At 35.6% G+C, this 22,316-nt stretch overlaps 1 protein-coding gene across 1 annotated transcript in view; it reads left to right on the top strand.

The window, feature by feature from the left end:
• Positions 1–22,316, top strand: part of PRTG (protogenin) — a 125,039-nt gene that overhangs the window by 56,227 nt on the left and 46,496 nt on the right. The window contains exons 3-11 of the mRNA XM_049613670.1: positions 5,194–5,338; positions 6,313–6,446; positions 8,184–8,321; positions 8,577–8,735; positions 9,332–9,491; positions 10,297–10,544; positions 12,556–12,720; positions 15,466–15,771; positions 16,815–17,003. Coding sequence (XP_049469627.1) covers positions 5,194–5,338; positions 6,313–6,446; positions 8,184–8,321; positions 8,577–8,735; positions 9,332–9,491; positions 10,297–10,544; positions 12,556–12,720; positions 15,466–15,771; positions 16,815–17,003 — 1,644 coding nt within the window. The remainder of the gene's footprint in view (positions 1–5,193; positions 5,339–6,312; positions 6,447–8,183; positions 8,322–8,576; positions 8,736–9,331; positions 9,492–10,296; positions 10,545–12,555; positions 12,721–15,465; positions 15,772–16,814; positions 17,004–22,316) is intronic.

Here is a 22,316-nt window from a genome sequence, read left to right as displayed (position 1 = left end):
TCTCCCTCTCTGCCCCTCCCCTGCTTGTGCTCTCTCAAAAAAATAAACTGAAAAAAAAGTAAGTGTGTAAGAAATAAGTGTGCAATGTCCTAGACACTGTTTCAGTAAAATAATAGAGAAGAAGACAGATTTTAGATGTTTGAGGAATAAAGTCAGAGAGGAAGAAGGGGAGGTAACGAGAATAAACTACTCTTTAGAAAAGTTTTGATCCCTTGGGGAAGAGAGTGGATAGCTGCCAGAGGGATACATGCCATAAAGAGAGATCTGGAGTTTTGTTTTTTGTGTTTTGAGGTTTTGAAAAAACTTAATCACTTTTATAGGCTTGATGGAAGGATCCAGGAGAAGAATTTGAATATGCAGGGGAGAGAGAGAGAGAGAGAAAGAGAGAGAGAGAAGGCAGATACATCAGGTTCCCAGAGGTGAGGGAAGAAAATGGAGTTGATGCCCAGAGGGAGGAATTACAAACAGAAGAATGGCAATTTATTTTTGTATCACAAATGCCTTTTTCTTTAGTCTCAGAGATACTGATGAGACTTGGTCTTCATTGGGAAAAATCATTTTGCCAGCACGTTGAATTTTCAAAAGGGACCAGAAAGTTAGAAATGTTAAAATATAAAGGTGTCTAGGGGGATTTAAAAAAATTTTATACTTGCTTGAGGCCTTACTAAGAACCAGAGTGAGCTCATTCAGTTAGGTGTCTGCCTCTTGATTTTTCAGCTCAGGCCTTAATCTCCTGGTTCATGAGTGGGACCCCTGAGTTGGGCTCTGCACTGGTAGCACAGAGGCTGTTGGGATTCTCTCTCTCTCTGCCCCTCCCCCTCTCTTTCTGTCTTTCTCAGAATAAATGAATAAACTTAAAAATAAATACCCTTACTTGATGGATATGTTAACTTAGCTTCTTGTGGTCATCATTTCCCAGTATATATGTATATTGAATAATCACATTGTACAAAATGTTGTATGTCAGTGTCAATGCAACAAAGCTGTGGAGGAAAGTAGATTAGTGATTCCCTAGGGCTGGAGGAAGGAGGGAGTGGGTAGATTAGGGAGTGATAAGTAAAGGATAATGAGATTCCACTTTGGGATGATGAAAATATTCTAAAATTGATTATGAGGATGGTTGCAAACTCTGAATGTACTAAAAACCATTGAATTGTACTCTTTAAAGTGACTGAATTGAATGGTATGTAAATTACATGCTTTGTGATTATACCTCAATAAAGCTGTTCTTCCACACTTTCCCCAAAAGAAATACCCTTACTGAGTCAAATGATGCATTCATTTAGCTTTTAGCTCTTGGAATTTGCTGACTCCAGAGTTTTAGCATATTTGACCTATATTGCAAAGTTAGTGCAATTTTTATCATAAAAATCTTAAGGGTTTCAGAGACTAATGCATCTGGGGTAAAAAGCAGGGAGCTACTCAAAAAAAAAAAAAAGATTCAGAGGGATTGTATTGTTTGATTGATTAGTTGAGATCTAGGGTAGAAAACAACACTCAAGTGCTTAAGTGGTTGGAGGGAAATACTCAAGGCAAAAGAATGATTATCTTTATTAAACTCAATAATCATAGCATTTATAAAAAGTCTTAAGAGCCTTCACTTACTGGCTTATTTGATCTTCATAGAAATCTTTTAATAGAGGAGGATCAGACTGTTGTCTCTAAAGATAATGCCACTAAAATATTGGACACCATTCGGAATTATAGCAAATAAAAAAATTATAAAAAGTATAATTTGGAAACTTCTTACATTTCTGGTTACTGTGTTTAAAGACGTAATATAATTGGAGAAAAAATATGTATAAGTTTAGTTGAACAAGTATTATTTTAATGCTGAGTCTGCCATTCACTGCCTTAAGGGATCTTTCAAAGAATATGACCCATTGCTAGCCCTTGATGAGTTCCTAGTGTAGAAGGGGAGAAAAATTGTGAACAAGTGGCTATATTACTGTGGGATAAAAGTAACAGCAGAGGTCTGCAGTGTACAGAAGTTGCAGAGAAAATGATTGTAGCAACTCCCCAAAGGATGGGACAAGTGAACTAGGCTATAAATGATGTTAGGGTTTCATCAGGTGGACAGAGGGACCTCGGATATTTCAGAGAGAAGGATATGCTTGTAGAGGGCTTAGAGGTGTGAAATATCATGGTATATTCAGAGAATTAGTAGTTCAGTACTCATGGAACAAAACTGTAAGTGATTGAGGCAAGAAATTTTGCAGGGATTAGGATGCCTGGATGCCTGGTTAAGCATCCGACTTCAGTTCAGGTCATGATCTCATGGTCTGTGAGTTCGAGCCCCGCGTCGGGCTCTGTGCTGTCAGTTCAGAGCCTGGAGCCTGCTTCAGATTCTGTGTCTCCCTCTCTCTCTGCCCCTCCCCCACTCATGCTCTGTCTCTCTATCAAAAAATGAATAAACATTAAAAAAAATTTTTTTAAGAAATTTTGCAGGGCCTAATCATTAGCCACACAAATCAAATTTGTATTTTTTGACTATCATTCTGGAGGTAACTCTGCTGGTACAAGAGGTACCACCTAAGAGGTGCCTACAGTACTTCCAGGTAGGAGATGATAGGGTCCTGGATCAAAGAGAGGACTTTTAGGGATGGAGAGAAATCAGATAGAGAGATGAGATAAAACATAGTGAATCAGGTACTTGATTTTTTTTTTTTTTTGGAGTAATAGAAGAAGTCAAATAGATAGGGCTGAAGGAACAACTACTTTATGGAGAAAAATTAAGCTATATTAGATATTTCAGTGTAGAGTGGTAAAGACTGGAAATTAAGATAAATTTCCCACTTTGAAGTATGTAAGTTGAATATACTCTGGATTATGAATTACAACCAGAATTAAAACTCACCCCTTCATACATGAAAAAGGTAAATATGGGATCAGTAAGAGAAATTAATGCTTCATAAATCAGGCATTAAATTTATGGAAACTTAGGTCCTAATTCCCGCTCTGAATGTATTCAACAAAAGTTTAGTTACTTATAGAAAGATAAGCTTCCATTGTTACTGAGAAATTGGGCTATTCTATTGCAAACCTGATAACTTTGAAGATAAATATCTATTTCCTGATTGTTCAGTAGGTGGACCATAGGTCTGATAGAGAAAATGTTTGTAAGTAGATTAACATCCTAGAAAGTGATTATAGAGGTGAGCAAAAAGAGAAACTATATTGATATTTAGAGTTTGATGTTCTTGATAGTGGTTCTCAAAAATTTTAGTCTCTTTATGCTCTTAAAACTCATTGAAGACCCCAAAGAGCATTTATTTATGTAGGTTATACCTATTAAGATGTCTTATTAGATATTAAAACTGTGAAATTTAAGAAATTTCATTAATTTAAAAATGAAAGCACTGATCTCTTACATATTAACATCTCACATTTAATGAAACATAACTGTTTTCCAAAGCAGAAAATGTTGAGGTAGCATTGTTTTGCATTTGTGCAAATCTCTTTAATTAATTTGATAGTAGACAGCTGGATTCTCACACAGATCTCCTTCTGCACTGAGTCTGTTGCAATATCATTCCTTGATATTACATGCAGTTTCTGGAAAACACTGTATACTCTAGAAATAAGAGTACAAGAGACAGATGATGGTGGTCATGAAAATAGTTTTGACTTTTTCAGTTATCCACTGACAATAGCAGTTTCAGAATCATTCTTGAGGAAGCAGAAATTTTTTGTTATATACACACATAAAGTATTACTCTACCCCCACTCTGCTTTTTGGAAGTAGATGTTCCTAAGAATATTTTCACCATTATTCACTGGCTTCCTGTTTTACCTCTCAAGTGTTGTGATCTGTTTACAGATTGATGCAGAATTTGTAGTCTTCCATCACTTTTTACCCTTTCCAATCTAGTGAAGGATAAGTCATGTAGACCTTATTCCCTCTGCTTTTCTTCATAACTTCTCACTTTGTTGATAAACTATAAAGGCTTATCTATTTTTTTGAACTGGAGTCTTTGGAGGGGGAGTAAGACCATCATTGAGGCCCTCCCTTTATTTATGCCCTAGAATATAGTAAAGGGAAGGAAAACCACACTGTTACCTGGAGTCTGGACTCTATCAAAGTATAAAACCTTGGAGACAGATGACCAGCTTCTGAAGGCTTGCTTAGAATGACAAAGAATTATCTCTAGAAATATCAACACTTAGAGATTTATCTCCACTTAGGAAGAGATATGAGGCTAAAAATAGCCTCTTGAGTCTCTCTACCTTTTATTCATCAAGCACACATACCATTTGCTTTATTTCTCTCCTTTCTCATTCAGCTCTATCGATACCAACCTCATTTGATTCCAAACACACAGTGACCTGTCTGTGTCCAATGAGAACCAAGTTTTGTTTCCATTAAGATATCTGTAGAGCCTCACCATTCTTACAGCCACACCCAATTCTGTCCTTCCTATTTAAGCAGACTGTTGGTGTTTTGACTTGAGGCTCTCCTTTTTTCACTCTATCCTGTGTAGCAGTGCCTGATTGATTTTCCTCAAACTCTGCTATTATCAGGATTACTACTGTCCTTTGCTCAAAAATTTTCAGTGATGTCTTCATTTGTGCCATGGTATAAATCTTCTTTATCTGTAGTCACCTTCTACTTTTCCATGAACACTTAATCTGAAATATTCTACAGTAGTTAGTCCTGGCTGTTTCCTTACAATCCTGTGAACACAGGCTACACATTTCTTACTTCTGTGCTTGCTTTCATGTTCTTTCTTTTACCTGGAATGTCTTTATTTTCCCCCTCCAATCTGAAATGAGTCTTCAAAACTTAATCTAAAACAAATCCCTACAAATAGTTTTTGCCTGTCTGGTCTGTCTTTTTTGATTTCCCTCTTCTCTGAAATACAGTAGTATTGCAAGTTTGTACCACACAGTTTGGTATGTGATTACATATCATTATTAAGTGTTTGTTTTTGCTGTGGTTATATTTTTTCTCCAGATAGGTTGCAAGTTTCTTGAGAATCTCATCCTGGAAAGACCAGATTCCCTGAGCTAGGCAACTGCCAGTGTTTTTTCCAAAATTATTCCCTAAATTTTCTTTGAGCTAGTTGTGTTGGTCTTATGTCTGGGCAAGAGTTCAAGTCTGATACATAATATCTAGCATGATGTTATTTCCAAGTACTGTACGGTATAATAGTGAATGTACTTACTCTAAATTTGTCAAACTTTGTCTTACAGCTATTTCTGCATTTGAAGTTCAGCCAGTTTCTACTGAGGTCCATGAAGGTGGAGTTGCTAGATTTGCATGCAAGATTTCTTCAAACCCTCCTGCAATCATAACATGGGAATTCAATCGGACAACCCTACCTGTAACTTTGGACAGGTAAATTCAGCTTTTGTCTTTGGAGATGATACAGGAGTAATGAAGATGTCATGAAACTTGTATGGGGAAAGACCATTACGGAGCTTATTTTCAATTACAGTAGCAATTACCAACTTCTTAAATACATTTCAGACTGAGGCAAAGAATTAGATCATCAGTCTCTGACACATGGAAAATAAGTTCTGTTTTTTGGTTTAGGTCATAATTCACATAACCTATCTTACTGCTTTGTTGCTTTCCTCAAACATCTTTTCCAACCAAAAGACCACTGGTTTATAGCTCAAGGTTTTAGGAAACTAAATTAGACCTTCACTGCTGCCAATAGCAATACTACTGTAGGGGTCTCCTATGTATGCTCTGATAGCTGCCCACTTCTGTCTCCACCTTCCACTCCCCTGTCTCCACTACACACACACACACACACACACGTATGCACATGTGCACATGTACTTGTGCTCTGAAGGTAGTTGAGGTTTAAGGATCAAGAACTTAGTAGCAACTTCAAAAAGTTTGATTCCTGTCCTAATGAGTAGCAGTATTCCAAAGTAGATAAAGATCGCTTGCTAAAATGGTAGGGTATTGAGTTGAAAGAAGTTATTCAAGAAAGTTTTTTCTTAAATTTACATTCAGGTGTACCTTGGAGAATGCATGTATATTTATAGGCAAGAAATCAAGATTTGAAAAAATTGTACTAAGCGTTAGACCATCAGTTATATAAGCTATAATGTCAAATGTAACTCTGTGTAAAATTAGACTGATAGATTTCACAGACCACATACCGCATAATTATTTATGCTTTTAGAGAACTTTAGTGACCCAAATGAAAACAACAGAATCAAGCTAATATTTTTAAGGGTCTTGAAACTATTGCATCTGGTACTTTAAAAAGGTTGAATATATTAAATCTTAATCATAGAATACATGTTAAGAGATGAATTCTACAAAGAATTTAATCATCTTTCTTCTCATAACAGGATAACAGCCCTACCAACAGGAGTATTGCAGATCTATGATGTTGGCCAAAGGGATGCTGGAAATTATCGTTGTGTTGCTGCTACTGTGGCCCATAGACGTAAAAGTATGGAGGCCTCTCTAACAGTGATTCCAGGTACAGCACAGAAGTTATTTCAGATTTATTGACCCAGCTATTAATTTTCCTTCTCTGGCTGTAATAGTATGCCATAAAGTAGTACTTTAATTTCATTTAGGTTATTGTAGTTTAGTTGGAAATTGTCATTTTTACCCCTATTAGGCACCTCTTCTTTCACAGTAATGCTTGTTTTATGTTATATCAACATCTTTAAGAAAGAATGAATATTTGTTCTGTAAATATTTCACTTTTGTTTTTAAAATATAAAATGCAAAAAAGATAAAAACAATTATCCATTTCCACCAAAATTGTCCATTGTCAATAAAGATATATTTGTTTCCAGTTTGGCTTTTTTTGTTGTTGATTTAAGAAAAATTATAATTTGCATTTGTAAAAATAATACATGCATATTATAAAGAGTATTGTCTATAAGAGTACAAATTAAAAAGTTTTACATTAAACAATGTAAAAAAGTACGAAGATAGAAGTTAAAAATATCCCCCAAAAATATCCCCCCAATTCTAGTATCCAGAAATAACCATTGTTAACATTAAATAAACATAATTTTATATATTTTGCCATACATGAACATAGTTAGAAGGGAAACTAGCTGAAGAGATGAATATGAAAAAAAATGTATTTTATTAAAATGGAATTATACACAGATGCTAGTTTTTTATTTTAAAATAATTTAAATTTACATGAATATAGTGGAAGAAAATCTGTATGAAAGACATTATTGAACTTCATATGAATGTTAACTTTCCACAGATTCCTAAAAGATACTTGAAGGTTAAAAAAATTCCTTTGGAAGGGGCACCTAGGTGGCTCAGTCGGTTAAGCATCTGACTTTGACTTAGGTCATGATCTCACTCTTCATGACTTCAAGCCCTGCATTGGTCTCTGTGCTGACAGTTCAGAGCCTGGAGCCTGCTTCAGATTCTGTGTCTCCCTCTCTCTCTGCCCCTCCCCCACTCTCAGTCTGTCTGTCTCTCTCAAAAATAAACATTAAAAAAATTTTTTTAAAGATCTCTTTGGAAAACATTAAGAAACTGAAATTATATTTTTAATGCTATGTTTTAATATCACATAGTATCTGTTAGCTACCTGGTATGAAAGACTAAAGACAAAAGCACTCTCATACTTCTCCCCACTGTCACATAAATTCTTAACAAGATTAGCGAAAGGATTAAATGAATGTTTGGACCTGAATTAAAAGTGAATGATCTGGAAACAACCTAAATGTCTATCAGCTGAAGGATGGATAAATAAAATGTGATGTATCTATATGATTAAATCTTACTCTATTATTATTACTCAATAAAAAGAAATTAAATACTAGTACATGTTGCAACATGGATGAATCTTGAAAACATTTTGCTAAGTAAAAAGAAACCAGTCACAAAAAGACCATATAATATATGGTTCCTTTGTTATGAAATGTCTGGAATAGGCAAATCCAAAGAGACAGAAAGATTAGTGGTTGTTAGGCTGTGGGGAGAGGAGATTGCTAATGGTGTTTCTTTTTGGGGTGATAGAAATGTTCTAAAATTGACTGTGGTAATAGTTCCCAACTCCGAAAATACTAAAAATCATTGAATCAGTTAAAGTGGTGTATTATTTGTTAAATGAGTGATATCTCAATAAATTTATTTTTTAAAAAGTGAATAACTTAAGAATAGATATTTTAACTTGTTTCACTTGTTATATCTTATTTATAATTTACTTTTATATTGTGCCTTTTCCTCCCCAAAGTTGAAGAGTCTAATTCCTTCTACACACCAACCATTATAGCAGGCCCACAGAACATAACAACGTCTCTTCATCAGACTGTTGTTTTGGAATGCGTGGCCACGGGAAATCCTAAACCAATCATTTCTTGGAGCCGCCTTGGTAAGTTTTCTCAAGGAAAAAAAGACTTTAAACTTTGTTCATGCTAATGAAACTGATAAAATGTTTATTTTATATACCAAACACATGTTTAGCATTTAAGTGACTTTTATCTTTTTGGCATTTCAGTGTGTAGAGAAAAGGTTTTTTTGTATAGCACATTTTATACTTTTTATGATATGGTTAGATGGTGATCTTTTGATATAATTTTAGATCATATGTTGCATTGGTTTAACTAAAATATTGTCTTGGAAATAGATCATAAGTCCATTGATGTCTTTAACACTCGGGTACTTGGAAATGGTAATCTCATGATATCTGATGTCAGACTGCAACATGCTGGAGTGTACGTTTGTCGGGCCACAACCCCAGGCACACGCAACTTTACTGTTGCTATGGCAACTTTAACTGTATTAGGTATGTCTTTTTTCATTCTGCAATCAGGAGAATCTTGTATTTTAGAAGTTGTTGTTCTATCTCATTGATAGCTTACTTCTTCCTTTCTTGAACTTTGTAGCATTGATATGAAGGTTTATATGAACAATTGTAATCCAATAATGAATTTTAGGAGACATAGCCCTATGTTAAAATGTTAGCTATGGTTCTTAAGTCATCATCCTGTTTGCTTGCGTACCATTATGTTCCTTCATGTTTAAGCTTCCCTTTTATCTTTTTCTTACCTACCCACATATCCATTCACCAGCCTAAAATTTTAATCTGTTGATTGTATGCATTTGCAAGTGACTATATATTTGGGCTTAGTTAAGAAGGATTATAGTATACATATTTTTAGTGTGTTTACACAGAGGGTCTCAATAGGGAGAAAGTGTACATCTACATGAGCACTGCTGAGAGAAGGCATCTGGATAGATGTATGTAGAGTGTAGATAAGAAGCTGCAAATGTCAAATATTTTCAAGGATGGGATTTGGGCTCTTTGCTGTACTCTTCCTTAACCCTTGGTATCATTGGAACACAGAATTTTTTTTTCTTTTCTTTTTTCTTTAAAAATAGCTCCTCCTTCATTTGTTGAATGGCCAGAAAGTTTAACAAGGCCTCGAGCTGGCACTGCTCGATTTGTATGTCAAGCAGAAGGAATCCCCTCACCCAAAATGTCATGGTTGAAAAATGGGAGGAAGATACATTCTAATGGTAGAATTAAAATGTACAACAGGTAAGCTATGTCACTTTGCTACTATTTTAGTTAAGATATAATGGCTTTAGTATTTTTTATGTGAAATGATTGTAATATCAAATATTTAAATTACCTTGGTATTTTAAACTAAAAATAAAATAAATAAGAAATTAAGATGATAACATCAGCATGCCATATATCCTTTTGTACTTTATATGTGGATTATGGAAGTGATAGATTATAATGAAATAAGTGTTGGACAGTCGCTCAGACCTGGGTTCTAGTCTTGGTAAGCCACTAGCTGATAAGTTAATAGCAAGTATATTAACCCTTTGGGGGTCTCTTTTCCTTCTCCCCAAAAATAAGAAAATTAGAAGGAAATAACTGAATCCCCAGGAGTTTTTCCACAGTTCAAACTTAATGATTTTAAGAACTCATTTTTTTATTAGTGTAAATATGAATCTTCTAATAACATTGTGATATATTTAACAAAACTTTAAAATTCTGGTTGATTTCAATTTTATGTAACATTGCAATATTATATAAATTAGATGCTATTACAGAATAATATACTTCCTTAATAAAAACCAAATTTTAAAAGAGATTAGTCTATCACCTAAAACAAATGGGGTTTGGATATCACTATTACTTATTTAGGTAGACTCAGAAAATGAGAGTGATTTTAAGCAACTCGTAGGTGTTTTTGGTAGGGTTGATTACAGACTCAGTTTTTTGTTCTTAGTAACTTCTGTCATTTAAAATGAGAGTGAACTTAGCAATGGTTTAACTTTAGTTTTACATCATTCTTAGAATTTTTCATAAAAATATTTTTTCCTTTCCTCAGTAAATTGGTAATTAACCAGATTATTCCTGAAGATGATGCCATTTATCAGTGCATGGCTGAAAACAGCCAAGGATCTATTTTATCTAGAGCCAGACTGACCGTAGTAATGTCGGAAGACAGACCCAGTGCTCCCTACAATGTGCATGCTGAAACCATGTCAAGTTCAGCCATCCTTTTAGCTTGGGAGAGGCCACTTTATAATTCAGACAAAGTCATCGCTTATTCTGTGCACTATATGAAAGCAGAAGGTAAGCAATGTGAGGAGTTTATTTTCAAGTGGAACTGGGCATCAGTAATTTGTTTTCAGTGTGAATGACATCTTACATAATTCAGAAAATACTTTTGAAGTTCTATGGCATTTATCTCTTTTATTAAATAATCACTCTATCACCTGCATATCAATTTTTGCTGATTTTTTTGTTATTGTATACTTTGTGTATGTAAGTATAGTTTAAGGTTTTTATGTCTAGAAATAAGTACCAGCTCTGCCTGCTAAACATTACAGAGCAGTGGACTAATTAATTTCATTCCAGCCAAGATATAAATTCTTTAACACTTAATATACCAGTTCAAGTATGCAGTTACATAGGAACAATGGTGTAATTGCTTCATAAAATAATATGGTGAATTATGGTCACTATATCATGTTATTTTTAAGGGGGGAAATAAACATTTTCAAATCCCCATAAGTTGATATTATATGTTTTGAAATTTTTCTGGAGTCACATAGAAAACTCTGAACAGGACACTGTTTGTTGATATGTCCTATATTACATAAAAGTAGCAATCAAATCTGTCTCAAAATATTTAGTCAGAACTATTAACTCTTTTTTTTTTTTTTTTGAATCTTTTTTATCCTACTCTTTTCTTTGGCAAAAAAAGGGAAAGGAAAAGCTACTTACAAATCCTGGAGATTTCTCTACTGATTTCTCATAGAAACCATAAATATTAGTTGTACGTATAGTCTAGCTTTTATGCAATAGACATTAAAAACAAATTCCAACACCCAAAAATGATATGATAAAATTATCCATAGAAACAAGTGGTTTGTTGTTGTTTGTTTTTTGTACTTTGAAGTAGTATTTTGAAAAGGAATATTTTGAATTTAAATCAGGGTTTGTGGTAGCCAGAAGAATGAAAGTCTAACTGAGCATGTTGGAGTATGTTAATTCCCTTCTTAGTGATTTAGGAAGGTGAAAGGAATGCTGGTTTTGGTGGAGACCACTCTTGTTCGCTATTATAGTTGTTTCATTAGAGCCTCCACATGCGGCTCAGTGGTCTATTCAGAGACAGAACAAGGCTTTTTAATTCGAACTCAAGGACCTTGTTTGGTAGGTCAGAAATCGTACTATGCAGTTCCTAATTAACGAGCCATTAGCCTGTCTGTTGTGAAATGGCTGTAATCTTGTCTAATTAAAATGCTATCAAGTTAATTCAGAAATGTGGGAAAACTTAATAGTGGAATTTGCCTTCTGTTTTGTTTATAAATCCAGTGTGGGGAGAAGGGCCTTCGTCCTTAGAGAGTTTTGATGAAGTTGACATGCATTTACTGTGAACGGTTCACAAAGCTGCCAGCGCTCTTGTTCCACTTTACAGATTGGCTCTGTAGGAATTAAATCCCACAAAGACAAATTCTTTTCTATACCTTGCCATGCATATTTTATTAAGAATCGCTGAGAATTTTTTCCCCTTTGGGAAAAAAAAAGCTCATTGTGGAACAAAGTGTTTTGAAGCACATTCTGTGCCTCCTAGATCTTTTGCTTTCAGTATAAATAAAAAGAACAACTTGTGTCAGTCAAATTTAATAGAACCTCTAGGGCCAAAATGAGATCTTTTGCAGGACAACTTTTGGCTTGGTTTGTTTTTAAAAAGAGCAGAGCCATTACATTCCTACTGTCTCTCCGAGATTCATGGTTAAAAGAAGAAAGCCATGAGTTTAACCAAGTAAAACTTCCACTGTTAAGAACTACAGTATTCTGTAGTGTTAAGCTCTGTTGTGCTACTGCTGTACATTGTCTCTGCTGTGGGTTTTGACTAGATATTCAATGAAGTTTAGTAAAGATTAATTATTTTCAGTTTGATTTATTAGGGAAAAATTCAAACGACTACTTTTAGAAATTAAGACCTTCCCATTCATATTTTTTTAAAGGGTCACAAAAGAAAACAGAGACAAGACTGGAGGACCAGGGAAGGAAAATGGTCTTATTAATTTCATTTTGAATATTCATAATTTTTTCAAACACTGGTTCTTTAATTCAGGTTTAAATAATGAAGAGTATCAAGTAGTCATTGGAAATGACACAACTCATTATATTATTGATGACTTAGAACCTGCTAGCAATTACACTTTCTACATCGTGGCATATATGCCAATGGGAGCCAGCCAGATGTCTGACCACGTGACGCAGAATACTTTAGAGGATGGTAAGAAACCACGAGTCTAGAATGAACATTAATGTGTTTAATCAGTTTCAACAAATAAATGTGTTTTAAAGTAGAGAAAATATCCTCTTTTTGGTTAAAAAAATAACCAAAACAAGGGTGGCAACCAGCAGGCTAGTTTGCCATTTCAAATTTGACTGTCACTTTTTGACAGTAATAGGATATGGGTAAAGAGCTTTTATAACTTACAATGCAGAACATAAATTTTGATAACAAAATTCTTGTGTTTCTTCAAGTTTCCCAGTTTAAATTGCAGTTTTTAAAATATTTTTTCACCATTGAAGTTTTCTTTAACTGAGTAGAACAAAATGTGAGATTTTCTAGGCATAAATAAATACATATATAATGAGTAAATATATTGAGTGTATATAATGACAAGAGGTCAGAAGTCTTGGGTTTCTGAAACAGGTAGTTTATGAAATTTAGTAACTTATTAGTTAAAAAAGTTCTCATAAAATCAGCAGTTAGTTTATTTTTAGATATACTATGTTTATTCTGCTTAGGGAGGAAAGTAATAGTAGTTCAGTTTGTTAACTGATCATGGGTTAGAAATTGAGTTGTAGTCCTTTTGAAGGCAGGCCTCCATATATTCTTACAATGGTGGGAAATCTCATCCGTTAGGAAAATCCTGAGACTGATTCTCTCCCTCTGATTCATCATCTCTCTCTTTAGCAGCTCTAGAAGGCCTTTTTGTACCATTCACTGTGAAAAGGGAATGATTTAACATATACCTAATTATACTGCTCTCCCTTTACAGGTGTTTCTCATCCTCACAAAATGGTCCACCTGTAATTTTCAAAACATTTTTTGTATTAATGATTTCCAAATCTTTTCCTTTATTTGCTCCCAGATCTCTTACATACATCTCTTTTAATGCCACTTGTTTAGATGTTTATAAATTCAGAGTATGACTAAATGAAAACAATATTAGTGATCTGGGTGCTAAATTCCAAGTTCTGTTTTCACTTAAGAGTCTGTTTCATTTTAGAGTGAATCACAGTACTTATGACCTCTCTAGTTATCTCCTCCCATTTTACCTCTGACATGCATATCTAAGGTGAAACACAGGCTGGTGGGGGTGTTATCCTGGGGTTTGTGGGGGGTTTGGTGTATGAGGTATATTCCTCCCTATGTCTTTGAAGGAAAGGGGTTTAACCATAGTAAGCTACTTGTTAAAGCTTGTCAGTTCCAGTGAATGTTAAGGTCTCGAAGTTTTTCTCCTTTAAAGCTTTTCTTACTCTACCACTTTTTTATTTAGTGAAATTTCATTTTGTTCTCTGGAAAAGATGAGACTTCTGACACTGGCTTTCACGTTTCTGCACGAGTTTCTGCCCATTTCGTAAGCCCATGTATCTCAAACTGAAATGTGTGGGATTCGTAGGGTACATAGCAGTGTGTAGCAGATGGAACTGACACTTGTGGAGGGCTTACCCCTGCCTATTCTAAAAACCTTCTCTCCATTATCTCATTTAATCCCTACATAACCCTGTCACAGAAAAACTGTTATTATGTAGGAAATAGTAAAGTAGGGGGGATAAGAATGTGGGCTTTGTTCAGTCTGCCTACATCGACTTCACTAACAACGTGTGTGACTTTGAGCAAGTGATTTCACTGCTTTGTCCCTTAATTTCCTCAATATAAAGTAGAAATGATCAGAGTACTTCCTTTGGTTTTTGTCAGAATTCATGAGTGCGTACACATCAAGGACTCAGAAATGCTTAATTGATTTTCTCTTTTCCACCTATTATTTCATTCATGCAACAAAGAATCATTGAGTACCTACTATGTGTTACTTAGTAGTGAACAAAGGAGGCAAAAAATTGTCCCTGGTTTCGTGGAGCTTACTTTCTGGTGGGAAAAGGGGCAGAGGAACAATAAACAAGATGAGGAGTGCCTGGGTGGCTCAGCCAGTTAAGCATCCTATTTCAGCTGAGGTCATGATCTCGCAGTTCATGAGTTCAAGCCCCACATGGGGCCCTCTGCTGACAGCATAGAGCCTGCCTCAGATCCTCTGTCTCCCTCTCTCTGCCCCTTCCCCACTAGCTTGTGTGTGTGCTCTCTCTCTCTCTGTCTCTCTCTCTCTCAAATAAACATTCAAAAAAAACACCCCAAAATAAACAAGATGAACAATCCATTATATAATTATATGCTATGTTGGATATTGATAACTATCTAAGAGAAGGAGAAAAAAGCAGAAGAGGGGAGTATGAAATGTTGGGAGGGTTTGAGATGAGGCAGAGTCACCCAAGAAGGGCTTACTGAATAGATGACATTTGAATGAAAACCTGAAGGAAATGAAAATGAGGGAGTTGGCTAGGCAGATGAATGGGGGAAGTGCACTCTAGACAGAAGAAATGGAAATTGCTAAGGGCTGGAGTGGAGGGAACAAGTGGAAAGCACTAGGAGATTGAGGCACAGAATTAATCAGAAGCCAACTGTATGAGTAGATAGGACTTTGTATGAAGTTACAGTGGGGACTTGGGCTTTTACTATTAGTGACATTTTGTTTTCTTTGGTTCTCTATTCTTGACCATCCCTCATTATTTTTCCTTCTTTTTTCTGGTTTGTGATCTCTATTCAACTGAAAACCTTGACCACTAGGGCTGAAAGTATCTCTCCTTTGTTATGTTACGTCTTGCTCTTAAGAGAATTCAGTGAATACTGGTGGGCTGATTGACAAAAATGATTCTAAATATTCATAAGCAACCTGTCTTCTTGTATGACTAGTTCCCTTGAGACCTCCTGAAATTAGTTTGACAAGTCGAAGTCCTACTGACATCCTCATCTCCTGGCTGCCGATCCCAGCCAAGTATCGGCGGGGCCAAGTGGTCCTGTATCGCCTGTCCTTCCGCCTCAGTACTGAGAATTCCATCCAAGTTCTGGAGCTCCCAGGGACCACACATGAGTACCTTCTGGAGGGCTTGAAACCTGATAGTGTCTACCTGGTGCGGATCACTGCTGCTACCAGAGTGGGGCTGGGAGAGTCGTCAGTGTGGACTTCACATCGGACACCCAAAGCCACAAGTGTGAAAGGTAAATTTCTAGAAACTATTGAGGAAAAATAACACAGTATTTTTGGTCTTTTTAAATCTAACTTATGTTTAGGGGAGCCTGGGTGGCTCAGTCGGTTAAGCATCTGACTTCAGCTCAGGTCATTATCTCATGGTTCATGAGTTTGAGTTCTGCATTCGGCCCTGTGCTGACAGCTCAGAGCCTGGAACCTGCTTCAGATTCTGTCTCTCTCTCTCTCTGCCCCTCCTCCACTCTTGTTCTGTCTCTCTTTATCTCTCAAAAATAAATATTTTAAAAATATTATTTTAATCTTTAAAAAAAATAAAATAAATCTAAGTTATGTTTAAATTGTGTTTTATGAATGAAAATATTCCATAGATCATGGATGTAACTGAAAATAATTTTAAACTTTTTGTTGAGTAGTCCCATTTTACTAAAGCTCAGTAGCATGTGAAACTTTTGGTTACTCTCTTAGTTTGCTTAGCAGAGTCTTCATAGATGGGTGGTGGGTCCAAATCAAACTGAATTACCAAAAGTTAAATATTAATAGAGACCTAATTAATATTATTACCATTTTTTTTAAATCATCAGTTTAATAGAAAGACCGTAAGGCTAAAAAGTTCTACACCCTGTTTGTTTAATAACGTGAAATGTAAGGTGACTGAGGTTTTTGTTGTTCATTGATTAATTTGGTCTCCAAGTTTAATACCAGTGTGGAATTTTGAAAGTTAAAATGTAATTGTTTTGGGGGCACCTGGGTGGCTCAGTCAGTAGAACATCTGACTTCCATTCAGCTCATGATCTCACGGTTTGTGAGTTGGAGCCCCATATCGGGCTCTCTGTTGTCAGTGCAGAGCCTACTTCAGATCCTCTGTCTCCCTCTCACTCTGCCCCTCCCCATCTCATGCTCTCTCTCTTTCTCTCAAAATAAATAAAATTTTAAAATATATATATATGTATAAAAGTTTGGAATTGAACTTATTTTGTAACTGTTGGCTTAAAACTGTGTGTATTTGTATGAATTACAGATTTTTTATACATATATTTCTGGTGAATTTTTCTAGCCCCTAAATCTCCAGAGTTACATTTGGAGCCTCTGAATTGTACCACCATTTCTGTGAAGTGGCAGCAAGATGCTGAGGACACAGCAGCCATTCAGGGCTACAAACTGTACTACAAAGAAGAAGGGCAGCAGGAAAATGGACCCATTTTCTTAGACACCAGTGACCTTCTCTATACTCTCAGTGGTTTAGGTGAGTGAGCCCATACTGCACTTTCCTTTTTCCTTCTTTTCTGACCAGTTGGGAAAAGAGTTTTTGGATAGAGACAGAAGAACTGACTTACTGGTGGAAAGAGAAGAATTACCTTTATTACATCACTGTGTATGTCGTACTGCTTAAGTCACTGTTGGTCTTTGACTCACCCCTGTGAGCAAACTGGCAAAACGTCAGGTAAATGTGGTATCTATCTTTCCCCCACTTCTGGACATCTGATTTTCTTTCTACAGTTCACTTCTAGTAGAGTGAGCTCTGATAAATTATTGTGAGTATGTGGTGTACGTAGAATAGGAATGTAAAAAGGAAATATCACCAAATGGTCAGAATTAAGATTAACTCAGAAATTGCCTGAGAGTGCTATGTAGGTGTATTATTTTCCCATGTAAAATCTATCTAAATTATGTACAAAATAATGCTCTTACATATGACCCATGCCACTATAAATATTTATTTTTGTAGCTCTAACACAGAAACACCAGAGAAAAAGCATTTAATTTTGGGTTCATCATAGTTCTCAAAGACATCATTTTTGTGGCACCTGAGTGGCCCAGTTAAGCGTCTGACTTTGACTCAGGTCATGATTTCAAGGTTCATCAGTTCAAGTCCCGTGTTGGGCTCTGCACTGACAGTGCGGAGCCTGCTTGGGATTCTCTCTCTCTGTCTCTCCTCTCTCTCTGCCCTTCCCACACTCACTCTCACTCTCTCAATAAATTAATAAATAAATAAATAAATAAATAACACTGTTTTATTCTCTGTTCATCCTGTCTTTGCTGAGTGAAGAATTCCAGAATGTAAACATGTTTAGTGGAAAGTAAAGAAATTTGTGGCTATAATAAATATATGGGTATAAACAGATATATACTCAAGGCATAAACTGCACACTTAGTTATTTCTTAGTTATTTGTTAAAGCAGCAACTTTAATTACCATTACTAACTAAACTCCTACTAAACTGTTATAGCATCTTCTGCACATACTGAAATTTTACAGTGCCTCTGGCTTTCCCTATCACAGACTACCTTTTGGAGTACAAAAAGGAAAAAGGCTTGGTGATCCCACTATGGATAGCTCCATTTATTTTTCTGGCCTCACAGCACAAACTGTGAAAACAGCATAAGACCTGAGACCCGGCCCAGTAAGAAGCAGTGGTGGGAATCTGTTTTTAGAGGCAGGGACATAGGACCCCATCGTCTGTTTCTTAGCAATAGTTTTCCAGATGGCATTTTGCTTCTAATCTTGTTGTCTTGGATTTTAACTTAATCTGCATTTGCTTAAATAAATTTCACTGTTGATTCCTGTCACATAGCTTTATAAATGATGAGGAAAAGTTACGTATGTTCCAGGGTGACCTTCCTTAAAACCACTGATGTAGAGATGACGTTAGCCCAACCTGTCATCAAAGTTAGGAGCATTTATTTCTAGTCATGGCTTCTCATTCAGTATGCTCTCCCTTTCTGTGTTCATATTATTAATTCAGAAAAGTTGTACTAAGTTTAAAACAGGATTTGGTAAATTGCTGATGAAAAATTATGCATCATAGTATCTCGAGTTTCTTCAGGTTTTTTTTTTTTTTTAATATTTACTTATTTTTGAGCGAGAGACAGTGTGTGAGCAAGGGAGGGGCAGAGAGAGAGGGAGACAGAATCTGATGCAGGCTCCAAGCTCTGAGCTGTCTGCACAGGACTCAATGCAGACTCGAGCCCACAAAACATGAGATCATGGCCTGAGCTAAAGTCAGATGTTTAACTGATCGAGTCACCCAGGTGCCCCTCCAGTTCTTTCACTGTTAAGGAAATATAAATAAGTAGAAGATACAAAAGATAGGTTCATAGAGCATTCTTCTTGAACATATAAGTAATTTATTTTATACAAATGAATAATTTATTGGGAAGAACAGTAATGTTCTGCTTGTGAAAAGTTTAGAGAAACAGTTAAAACTTTGTCAATTAAAAGTAATGCTCTAAAATTTAAACATTTTCTATGGGTGCATATAATGACTTACTGATCTTTGTGGAAATGTTTTTTGTAATCTGTATAATAGTTTTTAATACTATGAACTTTAATTTCCTTCTGTGTTTTAAAAAAAATCATATATATTACTGCCTGTGTTTTTATGTTATAAAATCCTCTTTGTGTATACTGTTTGGAGTAGTTCAGCTTAAAAACACTTTATAATGTATAACCTAGGAAATTATTTTGTTATAGTCAGGATATCCTGCCTATTAAAATAACTCCATGTGCCCTGACTATGGACTTGACTGAGTAGTAGGACTAACTACAGTGCAGGGTAACAGGGTAGTCTCACAGTTGTAGGACTTTGTTGTAGGACAGTGGGGTTCGCACCCCTGGAGGTGCCAAGCCAGGACCAGAAGGGCTGACTAGCAGAGAGGCAGTTGTGTGGATCCAAGCATTGTATAGCTGTTGACCAGATCACCTTGAAGATGCCTTTTAATCCTGAGAGCCCTACGGTCCTTAGAAAGACACTGTTGGGACCTAGCCAAGCTCACAGCAAGTTCAGTGGGTGCAGCCCACTAAGCAGGCAAGTGTTAACAGCTCTCACTCCCATCCTTCTTACTTTTGGCTGTTGGGAGGGCAGTATGTTCTGTTAACTGGACAACTGACCATCTGTGACCATTTTTAGCAAGAGCATCTGGCAGTAGCTGCCTGTTTAACAGAGAGTGATGTGTGTAGAGGGCAGTAGGTTAAGGGAACCCTATCTGTGTCTTGCATGGTGAATACTTGCTTTCATAGAGCTTTTATACATTAAAGATGCTCTAACTAGAACTAGATTTACTAAGTGGGGCTGGAAATGAAATTTAAATGCTTCTGTTTACTGATTCCATGTCAATTTGAGTAGCCAACTGATGCCTCAGAATTTCATTTTCATACTAATTCCTTCTCTGATACCCTAATACACATCCTTTTGTTGCTTCTGGTAATTAAGTTTTCAACTAAAAAGTATGTTATTGGGACACAGTCTCCTTGGTAACACATAACAGTTCTTTGTTTCTGAAAGAAAAAGAAAGAAGGAAAGAAAGAAAGAAAGAAAGAAAGAAAGAAGAGAAATTTCTGTATTTCAATTCATTTAATAAGAATTTACAAATTATTTTCCTAAGTAAGGCATTGTCATACTAATAAAAGGATTTAACAAATGTGACCTCTGCTCAAAACAAAAAGAATTAAATCAAAAGATACTAACTTTATTTACATTCCCAATTTTCTCCCAAGTTCTGATTAACTAAATTTAATTGTACTTAGTAATGAAAGTTGTTTTAGAACATTTTACTCAAAACCCTCAAAGCTCAGTTCCCTCAAACCCTCAAATCCCTCAGTCAGGGATGTGGAATGTTTGTTTTTTAAACTGGTTGAAAAGATTCTCGTGTCTTTATTAGTATAATATAAATATTGGCAGAGTAGTGGAAGATTTTGATGTTGCTAGTTCTAGTTTAATGATTTGCAAATATACAGTTTGATTTTAATTAGAAATGGTTTTGGGGGTTGGGGAATAAGCATTTAGCTTGTCATTTAATGTGTATGTGATTTGTTCTAAATTGTGGTTTGAGATTTTCTTCAAAGTTTTGCATCTTGTGATTATTTTCACTTAGTTGTTCCCCACCCCTGCCCCTTGGCACTTTTCATGTTTGCCTAAGTTTTAAGTAGAGTTTTAAAACATTTGTTAAATTTATCACACAATAAACTGAAGCAAAACTAATAGCACACTTGTGTTCCCTGATAATAGACTTTCTGAAATAATTTGCTCCATTTTTTGGTCTGTTTATTTCAGAAATTGACTTTAAATTCTGAAGTTAGAGTTTCTAATAACAAAGGAGACTGTTTTCATAAGCTATCAGAAACTTAATTCTTCAATATTTATATAATAAGAGGGAAAGGGAAGATTATTATTTAGATGGTGTTGTTAATTTGGCACTTGGAACACTGATAATCTTTAGATTCTACTTTGCCAAAGAATGTTTGCTATTAAACTTCAGAGCAAGCTTGATTAGTGAGCATGAGATTTAGCACGAATTTTACAGATCCAGATTATCAAAAATCATTAGTAACACTTCTGGATCCCTTGTACACCTTCTAAACTCAATCTTTTTTTTTTTTTTCTTTCTTTCTTTTGAAAAATCCAAAATCGGAATTCCCGGTTATGCAGGGGAGTAGGAGGCAAAAGAAACAGTCCCTCGGCAACAGTGTAATTTTAGAATACCTTAGCCAGTTTATATGGAAGCATGGTAAAATTAAGTCAGATTTCTGGATGCTATTGTTTGCCATAACAGAGTAGGATTTGGTTGTGTGGTTACAGATCTGAGGGAAGAAGATCAAGAACTACCAATGGTGAGCCCAACTCATATAGCTGGAGGGAATTATAGTCTCTTTAGTTAAGACAGGACAAGATTTTGTGGCATAAAAGAGACTACTTTTATCAGAGAGGGTTCATTGTGAACCTTACTATAATAGTGATTTTGTTTTGAAGAGAACTGGAATCACTGAGTGTATGAAATCTGGAAGTCACGTTTTAAGGCAAGCCAGGGTCTTTTTAGAGATTGTGTTCCCTCATTCCCCACACACAAGGAAGCCTTAGATAACACTCAGAAAAATCTTTGGAAACATGCTACAGGTGAAAATCCTAGTATTGTGGTTGTTTAGCAACTTTCTCACTGCACCCCTTGCAACAGAGTAAAAAAAGAAACCATGTTTTATAAACAAATCTTCCTGATGGTGTATAGTTTCAAGTATCCCATACTGACTTTTAGCCTATAAATTCATTTCAAATAATTTGGTGCCTTCATATCAATTACCAACTCAAATGTCATTGCAGATGCCAGGATTCTTCTGTTTTATAAAGTAACATATTATCAATCACATAGACATCATTAAGCATTCTGTCCGGATTAGTGTTGACTTTATAAAGCAGCACTGGTTTCTGTGAGATCACTTTGCATTTATATGTTATCAGATAATTTTTAGGGATTGGTGTAGAAATTCGATTGACGTTATTGCTGTTATTTACTACAGGCAAGATCGCTGGGGACATATCTCACATTTTTTGCCTCTTCTCAGTTCTTCCTGTGCTTTATCACTGTTAAATTCTACTTTTCATAGAAATGGCTCCTCCGAACAGTATCTGATTTCACTGTTTCATTCCTTTCTTTGAAAGAATTATAAAATAAACTCATTTAAATGAAGCCAGTAGACTTCTTACATGAATAATTTTGAGAGTCACCTGCTATGTAGGCCAGAAAACTGACAACATGGGAGTACAAATAACGACAAAGGGAACATG

Source organism: Panthera uncia (genome assembly GCF_023721935.1).
Source record: "Panthera uncia isolate 11264 chromosome B3 unlocalized genomic scaffold, Puncia_PCG_1.0 HiC_scaffold_1, whole genome shotgun sequence".
In the NCBI taxonomy this organism is placed as follows: domain Eukaryota; kingdom Metazoa; phylum Chordata; class Mammalia; order Carnivora; family Felidae; genus Panthera; species Panthera uncia.
Note: the sequence above shows the minus strand (reverse complement) of the source record. Positions and strands in the feature narration are given on the sequence as shown.